At 36.2% G+C, this 22,511-nt stretch overlaps 4 protein-coding genes and 1 non-coding gene across 7 annotated transcripts in view; 3 read left to right on the forward strand and 2 right to left on the reverse strand.

The window, feature by feature from the left end:
• Window positions 1-1,148: 1,148 nt before the first annotated feature.
• On the reverse strand, window positions 1,149-15,666 carry LOC132699042 (arginine kinase-like). The gene is made up of 4 exons (XM_060665500.1): window positions 15,311-15,666; window positions 13,458-13,766; window positions 10,182-10,526; window positions 1,149-1,449 (listed from the first exon to the last, which is right to left on the reverse strand). The coding sequence occupies exons 1-4, from the start codon at window positions 15,528-15,530 to the stop codon at window positions 1,202-1,204; spliced, it is 1,122 nt and encodes a 373-aa protein (XP_060521483.1). The 5' UTR covers window positions 15,531-15,666; the 3' UTR covers window positions 1,149-1,201.
• LOC132699043 (alpha-crystallin B chain-like) lies at window positions 2,100-2,740 on the reverse strand. The gene has a single exon (XM_060665501.1). The coding sequence runs from the start codon at window positions 2,694-2,696 to the stop codon at window positions 2,151-2,153; it is 546 nt and encodes a 181-aa protein (XP_060521484.1). The 5' UTR covers window positions 2,697-2,740; the 3' UTR covers window positions 2,100-2,150.
• On the forward strand, window positions 4,664-4,735 carry Trnad-guc (transfer RNA aspartic acid (anticodon GUC)). The gene has a single exon. It is a non-coding gene; the product is annotated as a tRNA-Asp (tRNA).
• Window positions 15,667-15,967: 301 nt separating the features above from the next.
• On the forward strand, window positions 15,968-18,009 carry LOC132699041 (gastrula zinc finger protein XlCGF26.1-like). Of its 2 annotated transcripts, XM_060665499.1 has the most exons (5): window positions 15,968-16,318; window positions 16,439-16,946; window positions 16,995-17,147; window positions 17,261-17,439; window positions 17,493-18,009. In XM_060665499.1, exons 2-5 carry the CDS (start codon window positions 16,464-16,466, stop codon window positions 17,908-17,910), a joined length of 1,233 nt encoding a protein of 410 aa, XP_060521482.1. In that variant the 5' UTR covers window positions 15,968-16,318; window positions 16,439-16,463; the 3' UTR covers window positions 17,911-18,009. The 2 variants fall into 2 exon arrangements, with proteins under 2 accessions (XP_060521482.1, XP_060521481.1); XM_060665498.1 differs by having other exon boundaries at window positions 15,968-16,946.
• A 2,249-nt stretch (window positions 18,010-20,258) lies between these two features.
• Window positions 20,259-22,511, forward strand: part of LOC132700014 (protein yippee-like 2) — a 105,041-nt gene continuing 102,788 nt past the window's right edge. For both annotated transcript variants that reach the window (XM_060667062.1, XM_060667063.1), the window contains exon 1: window positions 20,259-20,423. In XM_060667062.1, coding sequence (XP_060523045.1) covers window positions 20,412-20,423 — 12 coding nt within the window. In that variant the 5' untranslated portion in view covers window positions 20,259-20,411. The remainder of the gene's footprint in view (window positions 20,424-22,511) is intronic.

The raw sequence follows: 22,511 nt of genomic DNA on the forward strand, positions 1-22,511 counted from the left end.
ACTTTTTTTTATTGACATTCTTCGTTTCTTTGATACATTTTCACCTTTATTTTCTTATTTCTTAATTATCTTTATGCATTTATGTGTATTTATTCCTGCTTCCTGGATCACAGAGATAATAAATGTTTTGAAATGTTTCTAAAAGCACTTAACGATGTTAACATTATAAATCTTCATCTAGGAATGAAGATTTATAATATATATGCAGCCGATGTTTTAAAAAACCAATTGCCTTAGCGTAAAACATATCGATTCCCTAAACAATTGTACAGGGTGGTCCATTTAAGAGGCTCCTGTAATTTATCCCAATCAGTACGACACTGACTAAAAAAAGTTAAATACAAAAAGTGTTTTACTTACATAATCTTTATGTATACAGGGAGTTCCGTTGTGCCAGGACGGTAATCAACTTTATTCTTTTAAATGCTATGAGTATTTTTTAAAATATTAATTATTCGCTTGATTTTAAGTATTTTTTGAAATTACATTGCATACGAAATTTAATTTAGAGAATTAAGTCCCAAACCATAAATAAATAAATAAATAAACAAAATAATTTATAGTATTGCATTTTAAAAAAATACTCAAAATAAAATATGTACTTAGGGTCAAAAAATTTTGTATTTAACTTTTGTTCCTTAGTGTCATACTTGTTGACAAAAATAAACTTTACTTTTTTATTTGCGGAAAAACAGCTCTTTGGAAAAATGTGTTTTTTTATACTTGAAAACTAAAATTGGGAATTTTTATTATGGATGCATGGAAGTGGTTAATAATTTCATGCTTTGACTTATCTATGGCGAAAATATATTATACGGGGTGGTCACAGATAGAAGTAAAAAAACGTTTTTTTATTAATTAAAAAATATATATTTTTTAATTTAAAAAAATATTTTTTTTAATGGAAGATCTTGTATTTAGCACTTTTATTTGGTTTGCAATATATATATATATATATATATATATATATATATATATATATATATATATATATATATATATATATATATATATATATATATATATATATATATATATATATATATATATATATATATATATATATATATATATATATATATATATATATATATTCTCCATATATATCTCCTCTCCAAGTAAGCCGCAATACTACTAAAATTGCACTAAATATCGTGTATTTAAAAAACAGCTTTGATTATTGACAATTCTCAAATTTCAATCACTTCGCCGACTTTTCGTGCTTGAGAATTTCCGAAATACCGGTATACATTTCCTTCATAACTTCGTGTTCCGTAAGTCCCAGCCGTCTTTTGTTCGATAAATCGTAGACGCCCCCCTCAGACTCAGTGTGTTCACCGGCAGTACCACGAACCTGCAAGTGGTATTTCTCCGCCAAGTTCTTCAATTTGTCCATATTTGAAGCCAGTTTCGGTAATTTTATGTGCACCGAAGCTCTAATTGTTGTACCTAAAAATCACACAAAACATTTGTATTACCTAAAATTACCAAAATAATCTTTTAAAATTATGTTCACACGACATTTGCTTACATTAATTAATTAAAATTAATCACAAAACCTTGGTTCTGTGTAAGAGTGTGATCCAACCAAACAAAAAACGATTAAATTAATTTACAAATGGAAAAAAACGATGCAATCGACACCATCAAATATTCCAAAAAGGATTAATCTTCTAAGTGGATCAGCTACATTATCCCATACCTAAAGCTTCAAAATATTTTGAAGGTGCAAGACAAATGGTCAATAACACATCATGTATAGAATTAGTAATTATTTTCCATTACTCCAAATTATAACCATATAATTAATTACACAAATTTGTAACGCCATCCTTAATCAGATAGATCGCCAAAACTCTAAAATATAACTAAACTGAATTAACTCCAGTACAATATTTTATTTCATCATATCATATTTTTCGGCATAAACAGCATCGATTTTTCAAGAGCATACAAAAATGTAAAAATTGATCTTCAAAGCAACAAATAATCTTGAAGTTCGAAAAAACATTTTACGCTGAAAGGAGTTACTTTCGAACAGGATTGTACTGCAAGAGACACATTAATAATGTATATTAACAAAAACTCAAATTTTCCATCTTATTTATTTGCTTCTTTTGGTACTCAAATTACAGGTAAAAATACCAATTTCAATAGTAAATGTTCCGGTATCCAGAGTTGGAGAATAAAATGGTGTCTCTATCTCTATCATTTGGTACGTTTATGGTCAAAACGCCCGACGAAGACAGTCGAGCTTCCATTCTATTGACGTTGTAAGTCCTAGGAACGGAGAACTTTCTGTTAAATGATTTCGAAGTAGACCTTCCGTACTCATTTCGGTATTTTTGTTTGGCGTATACGGTGATGGAATTTCCACTTGTAATCTTCACTTTGACACTATCACCCTCGAAAAATCTAAGGTCTGCCACAATTTGATAACGGTCTCGGTCCATTCTGATGGTAGCTGTGATGTCGTCATTGTACCTCCAACCGTAAGGCAAACCGAAAAAGCTGCTTCCAAAGAGCCAGCGCGGCACGTCGTCGTTCAGGTCAGAGTTCACGATGACGTCATAGGAATCATCGTCATTTTTCGAGAAAATTATCCGTCCATCTCCGTCGCCCAAACTTGAATTAATTAAAGCCAACAGGAAATACGGCAAACTCCTAGAAGATAGAGTAACCATCATCACGAACATTCGCGGCACAGGATTCAACTGTTTCAGTACATAATTGATATGGTTTTTTTATATAGAACCTAGCCTAAAAGTACAAAAGGAAGCTTATCGAAGCGACGCTAAAAATACTGGGCCTACTATGGTCAGTGGAGTAAATTCCATGCCTGAAATTTTTAACCAATCAAAACGTGTTTTTTTGAAAGATCATCATGGCAACGCATGGATTTTCGTGGAAGTTTTTCAAGGTGGATACCCAACAGCGAATTATATTGGAAATGTTTATAGAAACATGTGTTGCTATGGAAATCTATCAACAAATCTGTCAACAAAATCACTTACTTTCACTTACGTGTTACTGACAACAAATTCACAGCACCTTGACCTCTAATGGTATTATTAGTGAAAAATAGTATATTACGCAACAAGTGCAGTAAACGGCATTTGACTCATGAGTTTTTAATAAACGAGTGAGTTAAAAAGTTTTTCTACTCCCGTCTGTAAAATACCTAATTACCCACCGATCTAGCGTGCGGGAAGCGTCACTTAACCAAGTCAGTTTCGTTTCCCATGAATCCGAGCTACTTCGGACATTTCCGGGATTTTACCGCACGGATTTGGGAGCAATCGAATGTTTTCAGTAATAGTATATTATGCAACAAGTGCGGTAAACGGCATTTAACTCACGAGTTTATTTCACACGACCGGTGGGGCCTCTATATCTCCAGTAGCTATACGGCGCACCCCGATGAGTTGAGATAATTGCAGAAATATACCCCAAATAGTTTTAATTTAATGGCACATTTTGTTAGCGGTAGTTTTTTAAACGCAGTGCAGGTTTTAGAGTCATATGGGATCCGGATCCTACTTAGGAAATATTCCTAACATGTTTATACCTTTTAACTTTATCAGCTTAAAAACTACAATTTTCGAATCATATGAAAGTAACGTATTAACACCAAACAAAACGTTAACATTTTTTAAATGCAATTTATTTTATATCGCTTTTCTTCTTCTTCTTTGACTGTATATCCATATTATTAAACGTTGCCACACATTGTCGAATATTTCGAGCAAATTACATTTGTTTTTGTCCCATCTCTCTTTTTCCCTCATTAGTCTTCGACTAATGCAGAATTACAATTATGTTTATAGTATTCGTAAGCAGTTCCTTCAAAAAAGTATTTTAAAAAGTCTTGGCAGCAATTTTGACAATATTTTATAATATATCCTTAAGTATTTTGTGCAAATTATATTGGATTGCGTTTCTTTTTTGAGATATGAATTTTTCAAGAAATATTAGGAGACAAATTTTGAGTAAATAAATATGAAAAGCTAATAAATGAATTCAAATAAATATGGCAAAGAAAAATGTAGTCTACTAACTTAACTAACAAACTAACTTAATAACGAATTGAAATGTGCATAGTAGGTTTCCAAAATAAAAAAAAACATTTTTTTAATTTGCGTTTTGTTTGGTCCCCATAATTAATATCTAGTGAATACAAATTAGCGAAATTTAATTGTCCATAAAATTTGCATGGCGCTATATTTCCAACAATGAAACATGCCCCACAATTAAAATCGTACGTTCAGGAAGGTTTGCGAAGAGGATGATACGCAAATTTCAAACAAAAAATGTTTACTATAGGGATTCGCATTCGTATTTAACGGAAAACACTTCATAGAGTAGGTACTCAAATAAAAAATAAATCTTATCTTTAAATTTAAAATGTTGTTAGTGTAAACACAAAATTAGTAAATACCTTGTAAAAAATTTCATGAATATTTCAGTTTCGGTGTCTATTTTAAAAGCAGTGTAACTAATTCCGCACTGAAGGACATAAACGGCATAGAAGATTGCATTTTTATTTGTTTAAGGACGTCTTTTGAGTAACATTGGTAGCTATTTTAAATCGATATTTACAAAAATTAATTGCAAAAGCCAACAAGAACTGCGATTCTAACAGCCAAAACAAAATTTTACAGAGTCTTCGGTAGTATAGTGGTAAGTATCCCCGCCTGTCACGCGGGAGACCCGGGTTCGATTCCCGGCCGGAGAGTACTTTTTTCAATTTAATTGTTATTATTTTTCAAATCGCCCTTTCCAAATATTTTTGGGTAATTTTCGCACCTCCGTAAAATATGTTTTTGAAGTATTTAAGCGATTTTTACCCTCAGCAAGCACGTATATTCAAAATGTCAGAATCTGTGGTACTCCATGTTATTTATTGATAGTTTTGCCTTTATACATAACATTTTCAAGAACAAAATCCGTTAAAAACCCAAGAAAACCTCGATTATCGGAGGCGGGTGTTCTCTTTCAGAGCAAAAGCAAACAATTGACAATTAATTAGGTCCTAGTGACTGTGAACACAGAACAATTTTTAGAAATAGTAGTAGGAGGAATCCAGAAGTTTTGTAAATAGTATTACAGTAGCCTGTGGAAGCTTCTTGGAAAAATTAGCAAGCCTTTATGGAGAGGACACCAAGCGCAAAAGCAGAAAGTAAGAAGATCACCGACTGAAACTGGTAAGGTTATACTGTACACTGACCTTGTTGTTACCTTGTAGAGACCATAACGTTATCCACAATTTTCTTAAAATATTCCATGACAAAATACACTTCAACACAACCTTCCAATAGCAATGAGTCCGAAAGCGATCCTACACATGCGACTGTTGTCCTTCCTTACATCCAAAACATCGCCGACCACATATCAAAAATTCTTAAGCAATATAACGTCACAACCAGATACCACTTGTCCAAAAATCTCTCAACATATTCGATCCGTCAAAGACAAAATTCCATTTGAGATGCCATGGGTTTACTGCATATATTGGAGAGACCGGACAAAAAATATCAACTTGGCTCAAAGAACATGAGGGGAGCCTTAAAATTAAGACAAATAAACTCATCAGCAGTTGCCGAACACAATCACGAAACCGGACATAAAATTTTATTCGATTAAACTAAAATTCTTGCGTGTAATCAATTCTTCTTCCAACGAAAAATCCGGTAATTTATAGAAATCTAGAAGCAACCTAACAATCTTAACCGCGATTCAGGTCTTTAACTATCACCAATATGGGAATCAGTCATGGGAGATGATGATTATGCGCTTCATTTAACTCCGCCCCCTCAAGAAATACATAAGCAGTAAATAAAGTAAAAGGCGAGCCAGTTTTAGTCAAGCTCTGAATAAGCCAACTGGGTGATTGGCGAAACGTTAGCAAGTTCGACTCAAAAACAACCGACGCAGGATGAATCCAGAAGTTTTGTAAATATTACTACAGTAGCTTGTGGAAGTTTCTTTGAGAAAAAAGAGTATCAAAATCTAAAATCAAAAGTAGATTTTTGAAAAGTATCACAACTAATTATCGCAGTCCATTCATAATAAGATTTGTGTTGGAGACTGTCACGCTGTCGCTTGCTCTTTTAATCAGTACCTTGAGGTCCTTGGTCGAGGCATGGAGGCTGTTCTTAAGATTTATGCGTGGAAAAGATTTTGGGATGCACCTAGAGCATCACTATCTCGAAATGCCTATTTCTGGGCCACTCCTGTTTCCCATTTTCCAGAACCCTTTTCTTAATTGCCTCGAGCACCCTCTTCACAGATCAGATTTCTCCAGATCGTTGGATGAGGTTTTGCTCTTGATGTGTTCGGACAATTTTTTCCGAACCATGATGTCGAGCATCACCTCTTCATAGTGACGTTTCGTTTTTCATCTCGATCTATGTTGCCCTTTTTCAAATTTATTTAGAAGTGTTAATAGGACAATTTTCATTACGGTGTAGCTGTTGCGCAAGGAATTTCCGTTGTGTAATCACCGAAACCTGGATTTTTACGGAGATCTCGTGCGCACGCCTCTCATTTATCAGAGTCTTCGGTAGTATATAGTCTTTATTTAAGCCTTTACCTTATATACATATAATATTGTACATGGCAAAAACAAACAATTTAAAATTAATTAGGTCCTAGTGACAATGAACACAGTACGGCAAGGGACGGCACCGCGACGAAAGTCGGGCAGACGTACATATATCGGCAAGCATAACAGGTAAGTCAAGTATCGCGAAGTCTCTTAAGAATAAGATTCGTGGTGGACACTGCCACGCTGTAGCTGGCTCTGTTAATCAGCACCTGCAGGTCCCTGGCTGAAACCCGGAGACCGCTCCTGAGGATGTTACAGAACTCCTTGTGCTCATCTGTTGCTATAATTTCGCCATAACAGCCCACGACGAAGATACCCAGTCTTACTGGGCACCTGTAGATTTTCTGCAGTTCTGACACCAGGTTTAGGTCCCTCGCCAGGATGGATAAGTTGGACTCTGTTACGTGGGGTACAGAATTTACTGCATATCGGGTCCTCTTAAGGTGCTCTTGGTTCCTCCAGTTCTGGATGTGGGACACGGCTACTTCTAAGACGAATATCTCCTCCGAATTGGAGAGACGGACCACGATGTCCGGTTTATTGTGATGTAATTGCTTTTCTGTAAGGAGCTTGTGACCTGCTGTTACGGAAATGCTTCTGCCTCGTGCTTCGAAGTCAATGTGGCAAGTGGCCTTGCCAAATTGGAGGCCTCTGGTGGCCTGTCTGAGGGCTTTTAGACTCTTCAGGATGGTTTTTATGGTCCAGTGCACTGCGTAGTCGTGGCGTGTGATGTACGCTTCCGTTGTGCAGGCAGAAGCGACATGGTAGGCAGTCTCGTCTCGATTGCAAACCTGTCGGCATTTTCTGCGGCATGGATTCGACCCTAAGCCGTGGATTTGTTCTTCGGACGCAGTGAGGAGTATTGTCCTCCGCCAACTGTCCAGGTGCGGTGATTTGTGGGCGGGGAAAGAGATTTTGGGGTGTTCCTGGAGCACTACCTTCCCGTAATGCATGTTTCTAGACCATTCCTGTTGCAGATCCTCCAGAAACCTCTTCTCCATTGCGTCGAGCGCCGTCTTTACTGATTTCTTAAGGTTCTCTTCAAAATTGATGTCTAGGCCGTACTTGCCGGCCACCCATTCCATATCGGACAACGGGTTCCTGCATCCGCCTCTTTTTAGTGCTTGGCACCATTCGCGCCCCTCTTCCAGATTATCATGCTTACGCATGTATATGCCCTTTCTGAGGAGGCATTTTTCGGTTTCAAATTCGATAGATCTTATACCCAGACACCCTTTGTCGGTTGGCAGATATATCCCCGCGTTGGACGAGGTTTTGCCTTGTGTTCGACCAGTTTTTTCCGAATCTTGGTGTCGAGGTCGCGGCACTTCTTGAGAGAGGAGCTTCGTTTCTCGTCCGAATATATGTCGCCGGTTACATAGATGACCGCGGGGATGACCGTGTTGTTTATTAGTGTGCTCTTTTGCATGGTAGTGAGCTTCGAACTGAGGATTCTCTCCAGTGTTTCCTGCATGGCCTCCTCTATCTTATCGTAGTCTGTACAATTATTAATCGTTTAATTAAACAATTTTCATAGTCTTCGGTAGTATATAGTCTTTATTTAAGCCTTTACCTTATATACATATAATATTGTACATGGCAAAAACAAACAATTTAAAATTAATTAGGTCCTAGTGACTATGAACACAGTACGGCAAGGGACGGCACCGCGACGAAAGTCAGGCAGACGTACATATATCGGCAAGCATAACAGGTAAGTCAAGTATCGCGAAGTCTCTTAAGAATAAGATTCGTGGTGGATACTGCCACGCTGTAGCTGGCTCTGTTAATCAGCACCTGCAGGTCCCTGGCTGAAACCCGGAGACCGCTCCTGAGGATGTTACAGAACTCCTTGTGCTCATCTGTTGCTATAATTTCTCCATAACAGCCCACGACGAAGATACCCAGTCTTACTGGGCACCTGTAGATTTTCTGCAGTTCCGACACCAGGTTTAGGTCCCTGGCCAGGGTGGATAAGTCGGACTCTGTTACGTGGGCTACAGAATTTACTGCATATCGGGTCCTCTTAAGATGCTCTTGGTTCCTCCAGTTCTGGATGTGGGACACGGCTACTTCAAAGACGAATATCTCCTCCGGGTTGGAGAGACGGACCACGATGTCCGGTTTATTGTGATGTAATTGCTTTTCTGTAAGGAGCTTGTGACCTGCTGTTACGGAAATGCTTCTGCCTCGTGCTTCGAAGTCAATGTGGCAAGTGGCCTTGCCAAATTGGAGGCCTCTGGTGGCCTGTCTGGGAGCTTTTAGACTCTTCAGGATGGTTTTTATGGTCCAGTGCACTGCGTAGTCGTGGCGTGTGATGTACGCTTCCGTTGTGCAGGCAGAGGCGACATGGTAGGCGGTCTCGTCTCGATTGCAACCCTGTCGGCATTTTCTGCGGCACGGATTCGACCCTAAGCCGTGGATTTGTTCTTCGGACGCAGTGAGGAGTATTGTCCTGCGCCAACTGTCCAGGTGCGGTGATTTGTGGGCGGGGAAAGAGATTTTGGGGTGTTCCTGGAGCACTACCTTCCCGTAATGCATGTTTCTAGACCATTCCTGTTGCAGATCCTCCAGAAACCTCCTCTCCATTGCGTCGATCGCCCTCTTTACTGATTTCTTAAGGTCCTCTTCAAAATTGATGTCTAGGCCGTACTTGCCGGCCACCCATTCCATATCGGACAACGGGTTCCTGCATCCGCCTCTTTTTAGTGCTTGGCACCATTCGCGCCCCTCTTCCAGATGTTCATGCTTACGCATGTATATGCCCTTTCTGAGGAAGCATTTTTCGGTTTCAAATTCGATAGATCTTATACCCAGACCCCCTCTGTCGGTTGGCAGATATATCCCCGCGTTGGACGAGGTTTTGCCTTTGACGTTGTGTTCGACCAGTTTTTTCCGAACCTTGGTGTCGAGGTCGCGGCACTTCTTGAGAGAGGAGCTTCGTTTCTCGTCCGGATATATGTTGCCGGTTACATGGATGACCGCGGGGATGACCGTGTTGTTTATGAGCTTCGAACTGAGGATTCTCTCCAGTGTTTCCTGCATGGCCTCCTCTATCTTATCGTAGTTCGCCATCGTGTCTCGCTCCAGCTGGTCCAGTCCAAGGTACTTATACCCCTCGCGGACTTCCGGGAGGAAAGGCGCCTCGAGTGCTTGGGTAGGGTTTGAGGCCGCTCTCGTATATAGGCCGCACTTCGCTAGGTTGAGTTTCAGCCCCAGCTGGCAGGCAGTAGTATAGTGGTCAGTATCCCCGCCTGTCACGCGGGAGACCCGGGTTCGATTCCCGGCCGGAGAGTACTTTTTTTCCAATGAAACACAAATTCTCAAAATTTTTTGAATTTTAACGCGTAATAAAATATTTACTATTTGCAGAATCCAAAGAAATATTTAGTTCAACATTATCAAAATTAAAATTCATTCCATTTTCCGAGTATCCAATTTTATTAATAACAGATAATTTTTATTCTTCGAAATGTAAATTTTATTTATTGTTGGCAATTCGAAAAAACTATGGGGTTAATTTTTAAACCATTAATATTGAAGGATCCTTCTACACTGACGTTCGCCAACTTACCTAAATTTGTGGGGCAAAATGTAACATATCCAAATCTGTCGCTCCTAATAAAAGTTAGCTTTTTCTCCAGTTCTGTGACAGCACCGACCAGTCTTCTATAAACTTCGCCGACATTGCCGCCGGGCTGCATGCACATGATTCGCAGATGATCCTCCTCGCATACCCACACGAGGAAAGTCTTTTTGTCGTTGAAAAATATTCCCCTACCAGTTGGCCAGTGTCTGCACGCGTTTGCGGATTGCAAAAATCGGTCACCTTCTTTAAACAAGTAATGACTGTCGATCAGATTTTGCTGAACGTCTTTCGGCATTCCCGTTAGCGGATGATAAATTCCTCTGTATTCTCCTAAAGAACAGAATGCAATGTTTTGGGTGGTTCTCTTACAAATTTCACCATATAGCTACTAGAGATATAGAGGCCCTGCCTATGCTGACAATACAGGAACTCATGAAGCCACTATATAATTTTTTTTGAGAAGGTCCATTCTGAGTGCGCATGCCAAAGATTTCAAATTTGGTTTTAGATGCGGCATTTTTACGGCAGTATTTTCTCAAAATATGTCGAAATCTTATTAAATTCTCAAGCAAAAGAGGAGATAAGGTCTGGAAAAGCAATGCAGAATTGTTTTTGTTCTTCAAGCCCTGTAGATACTATGCAATGTCTACATGTATTTTTTGATGTAAGCTATTATTTTGTAAATCGGATGTTCCGATACCATTAAAGTATCGATACCTACTCATTTCGATAGTACTCAAATCTTTTTTCGATACTACCCAAATAAATACACCTAAAGTATCGTTACTTACTCATATCGATACTTTTAACACTTCATTATTTTTTTATTTATTTTAAGGAAACTAACAATGAACGTTGAAGGACAATAATTAAAACAAAACTAAGAAGGAAAAGAAAACTTTTATTATAAACGTTTGCGTCACGTTAAACACGTACTTTAAACAAAAATCTCCATGATAACATAAGAATAATAAGCCGATGATTACAATAAATAAAATTATTCGTAAGCAATCTCTTGTATGTTTCACAATTTATGTTGGTTGACAATGAAAAAAATGAAGGGCGGACGTCTTTCTCGCGTTTGGCTCGGGCTCGGTCGAATGAAGTCGGACGAGTTCGGCTTGGCTGGCGTGAGACAACGCGTTACCATAGATCAGATAGAGATTATGTTTGCCTGATGCGTTCGGTTTTTTTTTTTAATAATGAGGCTGATTCGATTTGATACCAAATACTTTTGTTTCGATACCGAGTAAGTATCGCAAGATTGATTGATTCAATGCTATAAATACTTGGTATCGAATCAAAAGTATCGAGTACCTACTCGTATTTACTAGTATCGGAATATCCCTAATCGGCGCAAAGCGTTAGTTTTTTGATAAACATGTAGGTTTAACCTCCATTTGAGCTTTGAGCTGCTAGATATTGCACATGAAACATCTAAGTGAAAAAATATTCAAGAAGCACCTCCTATAGACAAGGAGTATTTCTTATGCTTGTTAAAGTAAAAATTCAACTTGTAGCTTAATTGCTTTCTTATTTTTCCTGTATATTACCCGAACATTCTTCGTAGCTATTTAAGTGTATCTGTAAATATGTAAACATGTAAATATGTGTGTAAGTCTATTTTCCAGTTTGTTAAATATCAAATATATAGGTACCACCGTTTCTTTAACATCCTATTATAATATTTGCCACATTTGTTGTAATTTCGTGAAAGAACAAAGTATTGAAAGCACAAATTATAGAAGTTTCTGAGTACGGTACAGAAATATTGGCACAGGGCACAGACTAGGACTATAGTAATTACTTACCTCGGCGTTGCCAATGATGTTCGGATTTCAGAGATTAATGATGCATTCTTTTAAAAATTAATAAATTTTCCAGAAAAATTGCGGCAATGTAGCAAATCAGTCAGTTGGGGGTAACGCATGCGGCATCAATTTTTACCGTAGTAAGGCCACTGTATTATCTTATAGCAACATGGATTTCACGTAATCGTTTAAAGCTCTAATTATTTATGTACTTATTTGGTTCCTTATTTTTAATTATTATGCACTGATCGAGCGTGCGCAAGGTGTCGCTTTAAAACGTCATTTTTCGATACTTTACTCACTGCTTGAGATAGATCGGATGATTTAAATATTTCTAAATTATTTGTTTTATTCAGATTTTTGGAACTACTTATATTACAATGAGTTTGTGATATAGTAACTGTGTCTGAACTGCCTGATTCAGGATATTGTCTATGTATTCCTCACGTTTAACCAAGCAGATCTTTCGAAAGGAGCTTTATCTATTCTATGTATGCCTAGGGCTTATTGATTACATTTTCCTTTATTGTAACGAATAAAGAGAGCGTAAGCCTATCCACTTTCTAGATAAATTTAGTTATTTTTCTCCATTAATTATTGGATTATTTCTTTGGTGTTTGGAATGTTAACCAAAAGCATAGGTTGTCTCTTATGTCGTCAATTAAATAAAATCAACACGCTCCAGTATACCTCATAATCAAAAACACGTTGGTCTGGTCATAAGAAGATGTTCATCCGATGCTTCTACTAAGAATATATTGATATCCATTTTACCTGATACTTCCATTTTTTTTTGTTTTTATTATATATTTTTTCTTTATGGACGTAGGATTCAGGAATATGTTTTTTACAACGGTTATGATTTTAGTTTTTCTGATTTTTTTGAGAAATATGATAAAACATCTTCACGAATGTTTCTTCTTAGGGCAATACTTCTTAAAAATTTGGTGTGGTAATGGTAATAAGTAAAAAATAGTTCATGCACAAATTTATTACAAAAAAAAATTAAATTTTTATAATGTAGTATGGATGTAGTTTCTAAAAACTTTTTTATTTTCACCTTCTGGTCCGGAATGATGAAATCAATTCTCATTCACAATATGGGTTAGGTTAAAAATGTTTTTTTCTAAGGCCGTTAATTTTTGGAGACGTTTTTGCAAAACAACATGAATAGTTACTGAATGACGCATGACGTCCCCCTCAGAATTGACAAACGTTAAAATACCAACCGTGGCTAAAATCTACCGAAAACAGCTGATCGCTCCGAACCCCGTGACTAAAGTTCCGGAAATGTCCTATGCAGCTCGCGACCGTGGCTTGGGTAACAAAGCTGACGTCATTAATTGACACTTTGCTCACTCTTGATCAGTGAATAATTTGTTATTCTAGCAGCTGCATTGATCTAACATTCAAAATTTCTGTCAGCAGCTCCCAGTTCCTTACTTCTCACCTGACAACTCGTTGAGCACCGAAACTATTTGTCGTTCTATTTCCCGATAGTGATCCGCGGCCATGCAAGGGTTAAAGGGATAGCCCTTAACGGTGCGACAACATCTTATTCTAGTCGACACGATGTATTCATCTTTAGGGTCCAAATTTGCGAAAGTGTCTACGGGTCCCCAAGCAGTTGGAGGCTGCCTATCTGATTTTTTGAAGCCGTGATACGCCTCTATGATGGGATCGAAAAGTTCAGCAAAAAGGGAGTAACATTCTGGATCCGCAGCGTATACACCGATTGATGAATCAAAATTTTCTAGTCCTGCGGAAGGAGACAATCAATTGCGTATGCTCAACGTGCGTTACAAGCGGGCTACCGCTAGACATCTATATAGGTGCAGTGTTCTTTTCTACGATTTTTTGTGAGTATGGCGAGGAGGAGAGTTAGAGTGGAGCAGGGTAACATTTCGACTTTTTTATAATCTCGCATTTATATTTTTAGGTACTTTTGCAGTACGTGTCCGTTAATTCTAGTGCGTGTGAGTGCGCGCGCGTGTGCGTGCGTGCTTCTTTTTCGTTAATGTTTTCCATAAATTACAGTAACATAGATAAACTTTTTAACATATTTTTGGGTTTTGGGTTATAAACCATGCTTATGTCTTTTAAATGGATAAAGCTGTATATTTGCAGTCCATAAAATTTGTCTTTTCCAAAATATATATAACCAGGTGATCGATTAATTGACGATAACTAGACAGCAACTGGCCAAAATTGAAGATATAAAAAAACTATGGAAAGCAAAAATAAGCAGAACTGATAGTTATTCTCTTCAAAACATTTAAATCGGCAACTAAACTACTATAAATCAAATCATTTTTTAACCGTTTGTATTACAAACAACGATATCATTCCATAGTTGATCTTCGAACTTTCTTCTTAACGAAATCTGCGAAGCGGGCTAATATTTTTTTAAATTTATTGTTCATGCTATTCAAATTTGTTCAATTTAAAATTTAAATAATTACAAAAAATGAGAAATGATACTTGAACATCACCTTTAAGTTTTCTTTTGCCTCTTACTTTTTACTTAATAGTATAGTTGGCGACTAGTTAAATAAACGACATTTTAGTCACGAATTTTTTTTCGCACGAGCAGTGAGCGCAGAGAAAGTATTTAATACACTAGTGGTGCTGCACACTATACTTTTTCTAAGGCCATTACTTTTGGGATACATTTTTGCATAAACAGCAGGAAAACAATCTACTTACATTACATTTACATCGAAGCTGAGGTCTTAAAGTGGCACTTTACTGTGCTTACTGTTTTCTTTGATTATCATGGATTAGCACATCAAGACTTCTTACGACAAGGTCGTACGGTCAATAAAGTTATGGGCCGTTTTCGAATGGTGGGAAAACAATACATGGATTTTGCATCACGATACTGCATCGTTGCTTGTGTCTAACTTTTATGGCCAAAAACAAAACCTCAGCCACCATATTCACCGAATATGGCCCCTGCGACTTTTTCCTATTCCCAAAACCCAAGAAACCCATGAAAGGAAGGAGGTTTGGCATAATTGAGGAGATAAAGAAAAATCGCTGGAAGAACTCAAGGCCAGAAGCGCTTCGAGGATTGGAAAAAACTTTGGCACAAGTGTATTATATCTGGCGGGGTTACTTTGAGGGGAGCAACATTAATTTTGATAAATAAATAAATACTTTGTGATAAAACTTCAAAGGTACCTTACTTTTTGTTCACACCTCGTACATATATAATAACTACTGCATGCAGGATTCACATAAGATATTAAGCAGGGTAGTCATTCGTTTAGCCCGATTTTAAATTAGATTTTAAATAATTACCTGATTGGATACAATCTAGGAGGGTAGATCCGAAAGAAGTTTTTCGAGTTTTGAGGTCATCGAAAATGGTTCGAGTTAGGTACCTTTTCAGTAACGACGTCGAGTTCGAACTTGCAAGTTTATCAAAAGCCGCTTCTAGCTTTCTTATCACATCAACGCTCGCCTTCCCCTTGCCGCAACTTTCTTCGCATCTGGTGCATTTAGATTTCGATAACGACATAGTTTTGACTGCTGTATTTTTGAAAATTTGACAAGCTATGACGTTCGTGTAGTTAAATATTTGCTGCAACTTTTCGTATGCGAGGTGGTGTGCCCTAGCAACCTCGCAGAAAGAGTGAATTTTTGTTTATGGTCACATGAAACACATTATGACAAATATTAGATAACGATTTTTTAACAAAGCAACAATAACCTAGGGAAAATGTTTAAAAGTCATTTAGTTCATCATTTACATGTTCAGCACACGCATTGGTTGGTGATGGTTAACAATAAATTACAAAAAGAATGTTTTTGAGCGTTAGTGACTTTTAAGAATATCGCAATTATGAAATTATACAATAAATTATTAAATAATCATATCTCTGGGAGACAAAAGGCAAATATTGAATCTCAATTTTTAAAACGCCGTCTTAACTAGTGTCATCCGTGAGGTGTACTGGTCCTGCCATCTGTCAGAGCGAAGCCGGATCGCATAAATATTCTCCTAGTTTTAGGTTGTTTGGGTTTCGGAATGTCAATTTGAACAGTTCGGTCACTTTTCCAATAGATGTCGCGGGATGATGTACTGTTATCTGGTTTTTCTAATAATTATTATTTTTTATATATGCTTTATTTTTTTTAAGTTTATTTGTATTGATTTTTCTTATACCATTAATAACAAACTGTTACTCTTTAGTGTGAGATTATTTTGTCACAATAATATTATTTTAATCTGAAATGACAGCTGGACAGATGTCATTATTTTATTGCCTGTGAATGTCACCTGGGTTTACTTGCTCGAAAGTGCTTGTAAGTTTGTTTTTAAACAATGTTGACAATTTAACGTGAATTTATTTACATATTGGCTTAACATATCTACTCACCGCCTACGGTTAATGAGACAATGAATATGAATTTGTCTACATTCAGTTACTGGGCCCTGGAACCTCATTTCATGGAAAACCCAACCATCACAGCAATAGAAGATAAATCGAAATTTTTCTCGGCAATGTGTCTCATGAACTCTCGACAAGATCCTCCGATTTTCAATACCAAGCTTGATAATCCAGTTTATAATTGTCCAGTGACCAATTGTGATTGTGTTGGTGATTGCACAATGAATTTAGTAAAACCTGATGTTAAACCCACCACTAAGGAAGTGAATATGGCCCCCGATATTCCACCAATTCCAGAGAAGGAACGACCATTCAAATGTGATCGGTGCACTAAGACATTTTTATTGAAGCACCATTTAACTACACACGAGAAGACTCACACTGGCGCAAGGCCACATGTCTGCAGCCATTGCGGAAAAAGCTTTACACATAAGTATTGTTTGAACACCCACTTGCTGTTGCACTCTAATGAAAGACCCTATGAGTGTTTGCAGTGTAAAAAGAGATTTACTTTAAAACATCATTTAATTAGCCATGAAAGGGTAAGTGTGTGCTGATGTGCTAATTTGTATTAATTAGTTTATTTAAAGGTACACATAAGAGAAAAACCATTCTTATGTGGTGAGTGTGGCAAAAGTTTCCCTCTAAAAAAGCAACTAATAACACATGAAAAATTTCACAGAGGGGAAAGACCTTACATTTGTAAAGAGTGTGGGGATACATTTGCGCAAGAGAATCATCTAGTAAGTATGAAATATAATATTTGTAATATTATTTATGGACCACTTTTAGGAATAAAAAAAACTGTTTTAATTAATTTAGTGAGGGAGTTTGAGAAAAATGAATTTAATTTCAGGTTATGCATCTCCGTTTTCATGGCTCCTTGAATTCTTTTGCTTGTTCACAATGTGGCGCAACTTTTACAAGGAAATTTGAATTAGTTAATCATGAACGTATTCATGGCAAGGAACCAATGTCCTGTCCCACCTGCAGTAAAGAGTTTTTGCAGAAAAGGACCCTTATTGCCCATATTAAGTACATACCTTCAACTCCTATGTTTGAAAATATAAAAACATTTGATGTTTTAGATTACATGACACTCAGCTTGCGTTGACTTGCCTTCATTGCGGAGATCATTTTCAAGATGAAAAAAGACTACTACAACATCAGTCTGCGGTTCATTCCTACGAGGAAAAACCCATGAATAGTAGAATCGGTTATGAACAGAAACCCGCAAATGATCAAAGCTGTAATAGCAAATCCAACTTAAAAAACTTATCAAAACCAGCAAAAAACAAGAAATTTTTCTGTGATATTTGTTTCCGCAAGTTTAGCTCAAAGCATGGTCTCACTCAACACAAGAAAAGACAACATGGCAGTGGAAGTTGTCAGAATTTCGTGTGCACATTTTGCAATAAGTCCTTTACAGAAAAAAATGATCTGGTCCTGCACTCGAGGCAGCATGGCTCTATTTACCCTAGTCAAGTAGTTAATACTTTTGGTTAGTATTAACATCTCATTTGAGAATCGTTTTTGTGATATATTTTGTACAGTGTAGATATGTTTTAAGCGCCAACAGTTATTTAATAAAAATTCGTGCTGTTTAGTAGCATTTCTGTTGGTTTGATTTTTATCCCTTTGATATTAAAGTAACCTTTGTTCAAGTTTCATTTATTGTTTACAATTTGGCATGGCCCTGTTCAAGTCATTCATCCATCTTTAAGTTTATATTGGCTATTATATAATTATTTATACAGCTTAACTTTAAGGAATAACTTTTTGGTTAATTGTAAGAAACATTTTGAGGTACAGGGCGTTAAACTATTTTTTTTTTAATAATTGAAATATTGGATGTTTTATTTTGATTCAAAGTTAAACAAAACTAACACTCCCACACAAGTTTAGATCAATTTTTCCCAAACAATTAGACCAATACCAAGATTAGATCCTAAAAGGCAAGCTACAAACATAAGTGAACAATTTAATTATTGATATACTTTGTAGATTACAAATTGAATTTTCCTACACTACAAAATATTCGCCAACTAACCTTATGATGTATAATATATTATTTATTTATTTATTTATTCATTTCAACGGCTGAACCAATTTACAAAGAAAAAGTAACAATAAAAATATAATATAAACAGAAATAGCAACATGACAAAACAACAACTTACATAACAAGTTTTTTAAATAACCATATAAAAACACAAAAACATTAAACAAACAGTATCACACTAGTTACAACTACAATAAACAACCTGTTTCAATTTTGTTTTAAGTAGTTGAAAATCGCCAGCAAAGGAATCAAAAGAGCAACTGTTAACGTTGGAGTTAAAGGAGAAAAATAGCTATAGTTGGCGTGATGAAATGAAATACAAAACATTGGGGAGCTCTGACGTCTTTAATAGATGTTAAAATCAATCGACCGGAGGAGAGCCGAACAGTTATATACACCGTTCAAAATTTTATAAAAGTCAAGATATAGTGGGTTCTTCTAATTTCCAGACTATCTATCCCAAAAGGCTCACATACCAGAAAATAATTAATGTGAAAGTTAACGTTGCTCCCTGGGGAAATCACTATCACTCACCGACATCTGTCTTTAGCAGACACATCACGACCAAAGCTGACCAATCCTAATAAAAAAAAAATACACGTTATAAATCTTTTACATGCCTACGAACGTAACGTTGCTAACAAATTGGGAGCCAGGATCGCCGGCAGGTCAGATGCTTCAGTACTATTTCCCCATAGATAGAAAAGTCTATGTCAAGTATATAATTGCCTAACGAAGACATGAATAATCGTAAATATGTGCAAACCGCCAACAAAGTATAATTATTATTATTTATTATTATTATTACGATAATTTTTTGCCTAAATCAGCCCTTAACGTAGAGTCTTATGAACTTTTGTATCTATATTTCAATTAAAGGTTCGTGCAATTATACATTTAAGTGGTGTATTTCATACAAATTTTACTTTTACATACATTTTACCTTTGATTTTGATTGTTTTATTGCATTAGTTTCACTAAGTACACTAAAATCACAGACAAATAATATAGCCACCAAAGGAAATTTTTAAAAGTCAAAGTATGATATTTACCAGAATCAATGTTTATTAAAACGTAAAATTCATTATTTTTGCTCTTATTTCGTAATAATTTGGTGTAGTTCTACGTAATGACTATCTTCATTTGGGTGTAATTACTCAGTTTTGACACAGAAATGCTTTCTGCGCAAAAGCATAAAATTCTAGTTTTTTTGTTCAAATAGTTGGAAAGACACAAATAACATTTCCCCCAATTTTTCAATTGCATAATTATACCACAAACTGCAACACAAGTAAGTTTTAGACAGATTGTTCTAGTTCGTCCAACCTAAGGTTCGTTTTAAATGAAACTTTTATATTTAGGTCTAGGTATCCGTTGATTAGGCATAAAACAAAAATCTTAAAAATCAAACAAAATAACTTATTAGCATCCTACATACATATTTGTTGTATTTATATAAAATTTGGTATTCTAAACTTCAAAATTTGATAAGTTGTTTTTTTAATAATTCAATAAATATTCTCAATTTATGTTAAGTTATACTTATAACAATTATATTAAATTGAAATACCATTTAATTATCAACACGTTAGCTGCTCATGTGTTTTAAATAACTGTTTGATCGTTTATCAATAAATCGTAATTCAATCCGATTCTTGGATTATTTTTGACTGTAAACAATGCGTTTCTGCAGGACTCCGTAAAGCGACCATATAGTGGGTTCTGCTTTACAGGTGCTGCCGCCGCTGTTGTTTACGGTGGCCAACGGAAATAATCTGGCAGCCTAGCAATTCAGTGTTGTCTATGTTCTTGCGAGATGCAAACATCTCAGCTGAGCAGGTAATACGAAAATCCGTGCTCGAATTTTTGTGTTTATTGTCCCACTCCGTGATTGATTCGCCCAGCTTCAGTTATCGGATTTGTACAAACGAGACCGGGAATACGCATGATTTCAAAAGTAAGTGGAAAACTTTGCGTTAGATTGTGTCCGCTTGATTTTCTTTGTTAAGGCCTCCATGCATGGGTCTGCCATTTTAGCAATTTTACCCCATATTCAGTTTTGTTTTGCAGCCATTTATCGTTCCCATCTCATTTGATTAGATTTTGTTCATAACATAAAGTCTAGCTTTACCAAACAATAACAAACGTCAGGTAGTTTACTGCGATGTTTGAATATTTTGATTACTTTGACATGTACTTCGTGTTAGTCGTTTATTGTCAGCTAAATTTTTAGCGGTCGCGATTGATACGACACAAAATTATTAAACGGTGATAATTATCTAAAAACATCGTCGGTCCCAGCGTTGTCATTGATTTGTTTTGTTGCACTGTCTAGAATTGCGGGCCGTAAAAGTCTCTTTGTTATTGAAGTCAGCTGTTGAAATTTCTCAAGGAAGCATGGCATACGTCGCGTTCTTCTGTCTTCGTCGTCGCGCGTTAAACCGCACGAGTTAGAAAAGGAAAAGCGCTGGTTTTGTCGTTTGCCTGGCAAGTGCACCTTTATAACATCGCGGGGGCCTGCTGCGTATTTTGTACGAAACCCATCTAGGAGATTTGATTGCTGATTATTGACCTCCTCGAGGATTCGTCAGGTTTCATTCACCTTTCGCATAAAAAATAGTTTCGTTTTGGATGAAAAAATTACTGTTAAATTAGGCTCGTGCGGGGTTTTACAAATATGGATTTGTTTACCGTTGCGTCGGAAATTAGTCCCGTAATTTGCGGCTTACGTTGTTTGTTTTTCCGGTCCCGTGGGAGTACAAAATTATTTGATTAGGATGACGGAACTTCTGGGAATTCATTTTAATCTGCGCAGATTTGTAGATCGGTTGAAGCGATAAATTCCGTCTGTTCGTTTGCATGTAGGTATGTCGCGTGCGCAGTTTACGATAAGTACGAAATTTATTTCGTATTTTGGGTATTTAAGTCGCCCCTTAACTGGTAGATTTGCTGGCAACAATCAATTTAATAATAAAATAATCACAATTATATAAAGGTATATGTTTTTAGTGCAATTAGAAATGGACATTTTAAAAAACCTGCCGACATATGATTCCCTGTAATTTCCGTCAAACTACTATTCTTTGAGTGAGTAAAGGGTGTAGTGTGTCTCAGACTATATCGTCTTCTTAGGCAAGATAGAAAACATCGAGTACGTGTCGGCTGACATCAGCGGCAGTGTTCACGAGTATATCACTAATTTTCTGTGAATATCACTTATCATTAGATGCAAAACAAATTGTAAAAAAATGCTCCAAGAGCTTTAAATTCGTTTACATTTTACTCGGAAGAAATTCTCTTAAAGCAGGATATTGGTGGAGTAGTTTTTGGGGCACTATTTAACATACTAAGTGGCCAAAAACCATCCCAACGGTTCATTTTTTTCACTTTTTGTCGAATATCTCTATTATTTTCTGTTTTTAGAAGAAAGTTTTTAAATTTAAAGAATAAAAAATTCAATACAAAATGATACACAAATATTCAGATCAGCCATTGGCGTCCCACAGGGTGTTGAAATAGATTAAAAATATAAATTTGATAATAAATTCGTTTGTAGGCTTATAATTAGATTTAAGCAACAATACGTAAAACAATAATTTTAGTTTAGTACGTTATAAACGGAATGGGTTTAAAAAAAAGGTGGATTAAACAAAAAAAAACAAATTTAACAAGTAATTGTTAGACATTAAGTATTAAGCATGCACAATCATATTTAAGTTTTTAATTGTTCTCCCACGCAATTTCAGGATGACACTATTTCCGCTTTTTTTAAGAAGGGAAGCTTACCTGTTTTAAATCATTAGAAAAAAGGTAGAAATTTTTTGTAAAACCGAACGCAGATACGGGTTTAATAATGCAGGTCGGCGAAGATCTTTTACTAGCCTTCTTTGGTGCTAAAAAATATGGCAGGGAATCTTAAGAGAACTTGTTTGGGTTCAACCTTGATTGTCCTGCACTAAAGTGTATGAATGTTTAATAAGCAGAAGATTTATTATACATAAAGCAAAACCAAAAACAAGCAAATACATAAAGCAAAACCAAACAT

This window comes from Cylas formicarius, unplaced genomic scaffold (assembly GCF_029955315.1).
Source record: "Cylas formicarius isolate icCylForm1 unplaced genomic scaffold, icCylForm1.1 PGA_scaffold_3__17_contigs__length_32017465, whole genome shotgun sequence".
In the NCBI taxonomy this organism is placed as follows: domain Eukaryota; kingdom Metazoa; phylum Arthropoda; class Insecta; order Coleoptera; family Brentidae; genus Cylas; species Cylas formicarius.

Excerpts from the sequence above, each read along its gene's own strand:
- LOC132699043 (XM_060665501.1), bottom strand. The coding sequence starts at position 2,696 with ATGTTCGTGATGATGGTTACTCTATCTTCTAGGAGTTTGCCGTATTTC.
- LOC132699042 (XM_060665500.1), bottom strand. The coding sequence starts at position 15,530 with ATGTCGTTATCGAAATCTAAATGCACCAGATGCGAAGAAAGTTGCGGC. Across the intron at positions 13,767-15,310 it reads CCTAGATTGTATCCAATCAG|GACTAGAAAATTTTGATTCA; the intron begins GTAATTATTTAA and ends CTCCTTCCGCAG. Across the intron at positions 10,527-13,457 it reads GGTGCTCAACGAGTTGTCAG|GAGAATACAGAGGAATTTAT; the intron begins GTGAGAAGTAAG and ends TCTGTTCTTTAG.
- LOC132699041 (XM_060665498.1), top strand. The coding sequence starts at position 16,413 with ATGAATATGAATTTGTCTACATTCAGTTACTGGGCCCTGGAACCTCAT. Across the intron at positions 17,148-17,260 it reads TTGCGCAAGAGAATCATCTA|GTTATGCATCTCCGTTTTCA; the intron begins GTAAGTATGAAA and ends ATTTAATTTCAG. Across the intron at positions 17,440-17,492 it reads ACCCTTATTGCCCATATTAA|ATTACATGACACTCAGCTTG; the intron begins GTACATACCTTC and ends TTGATGTTTTAG.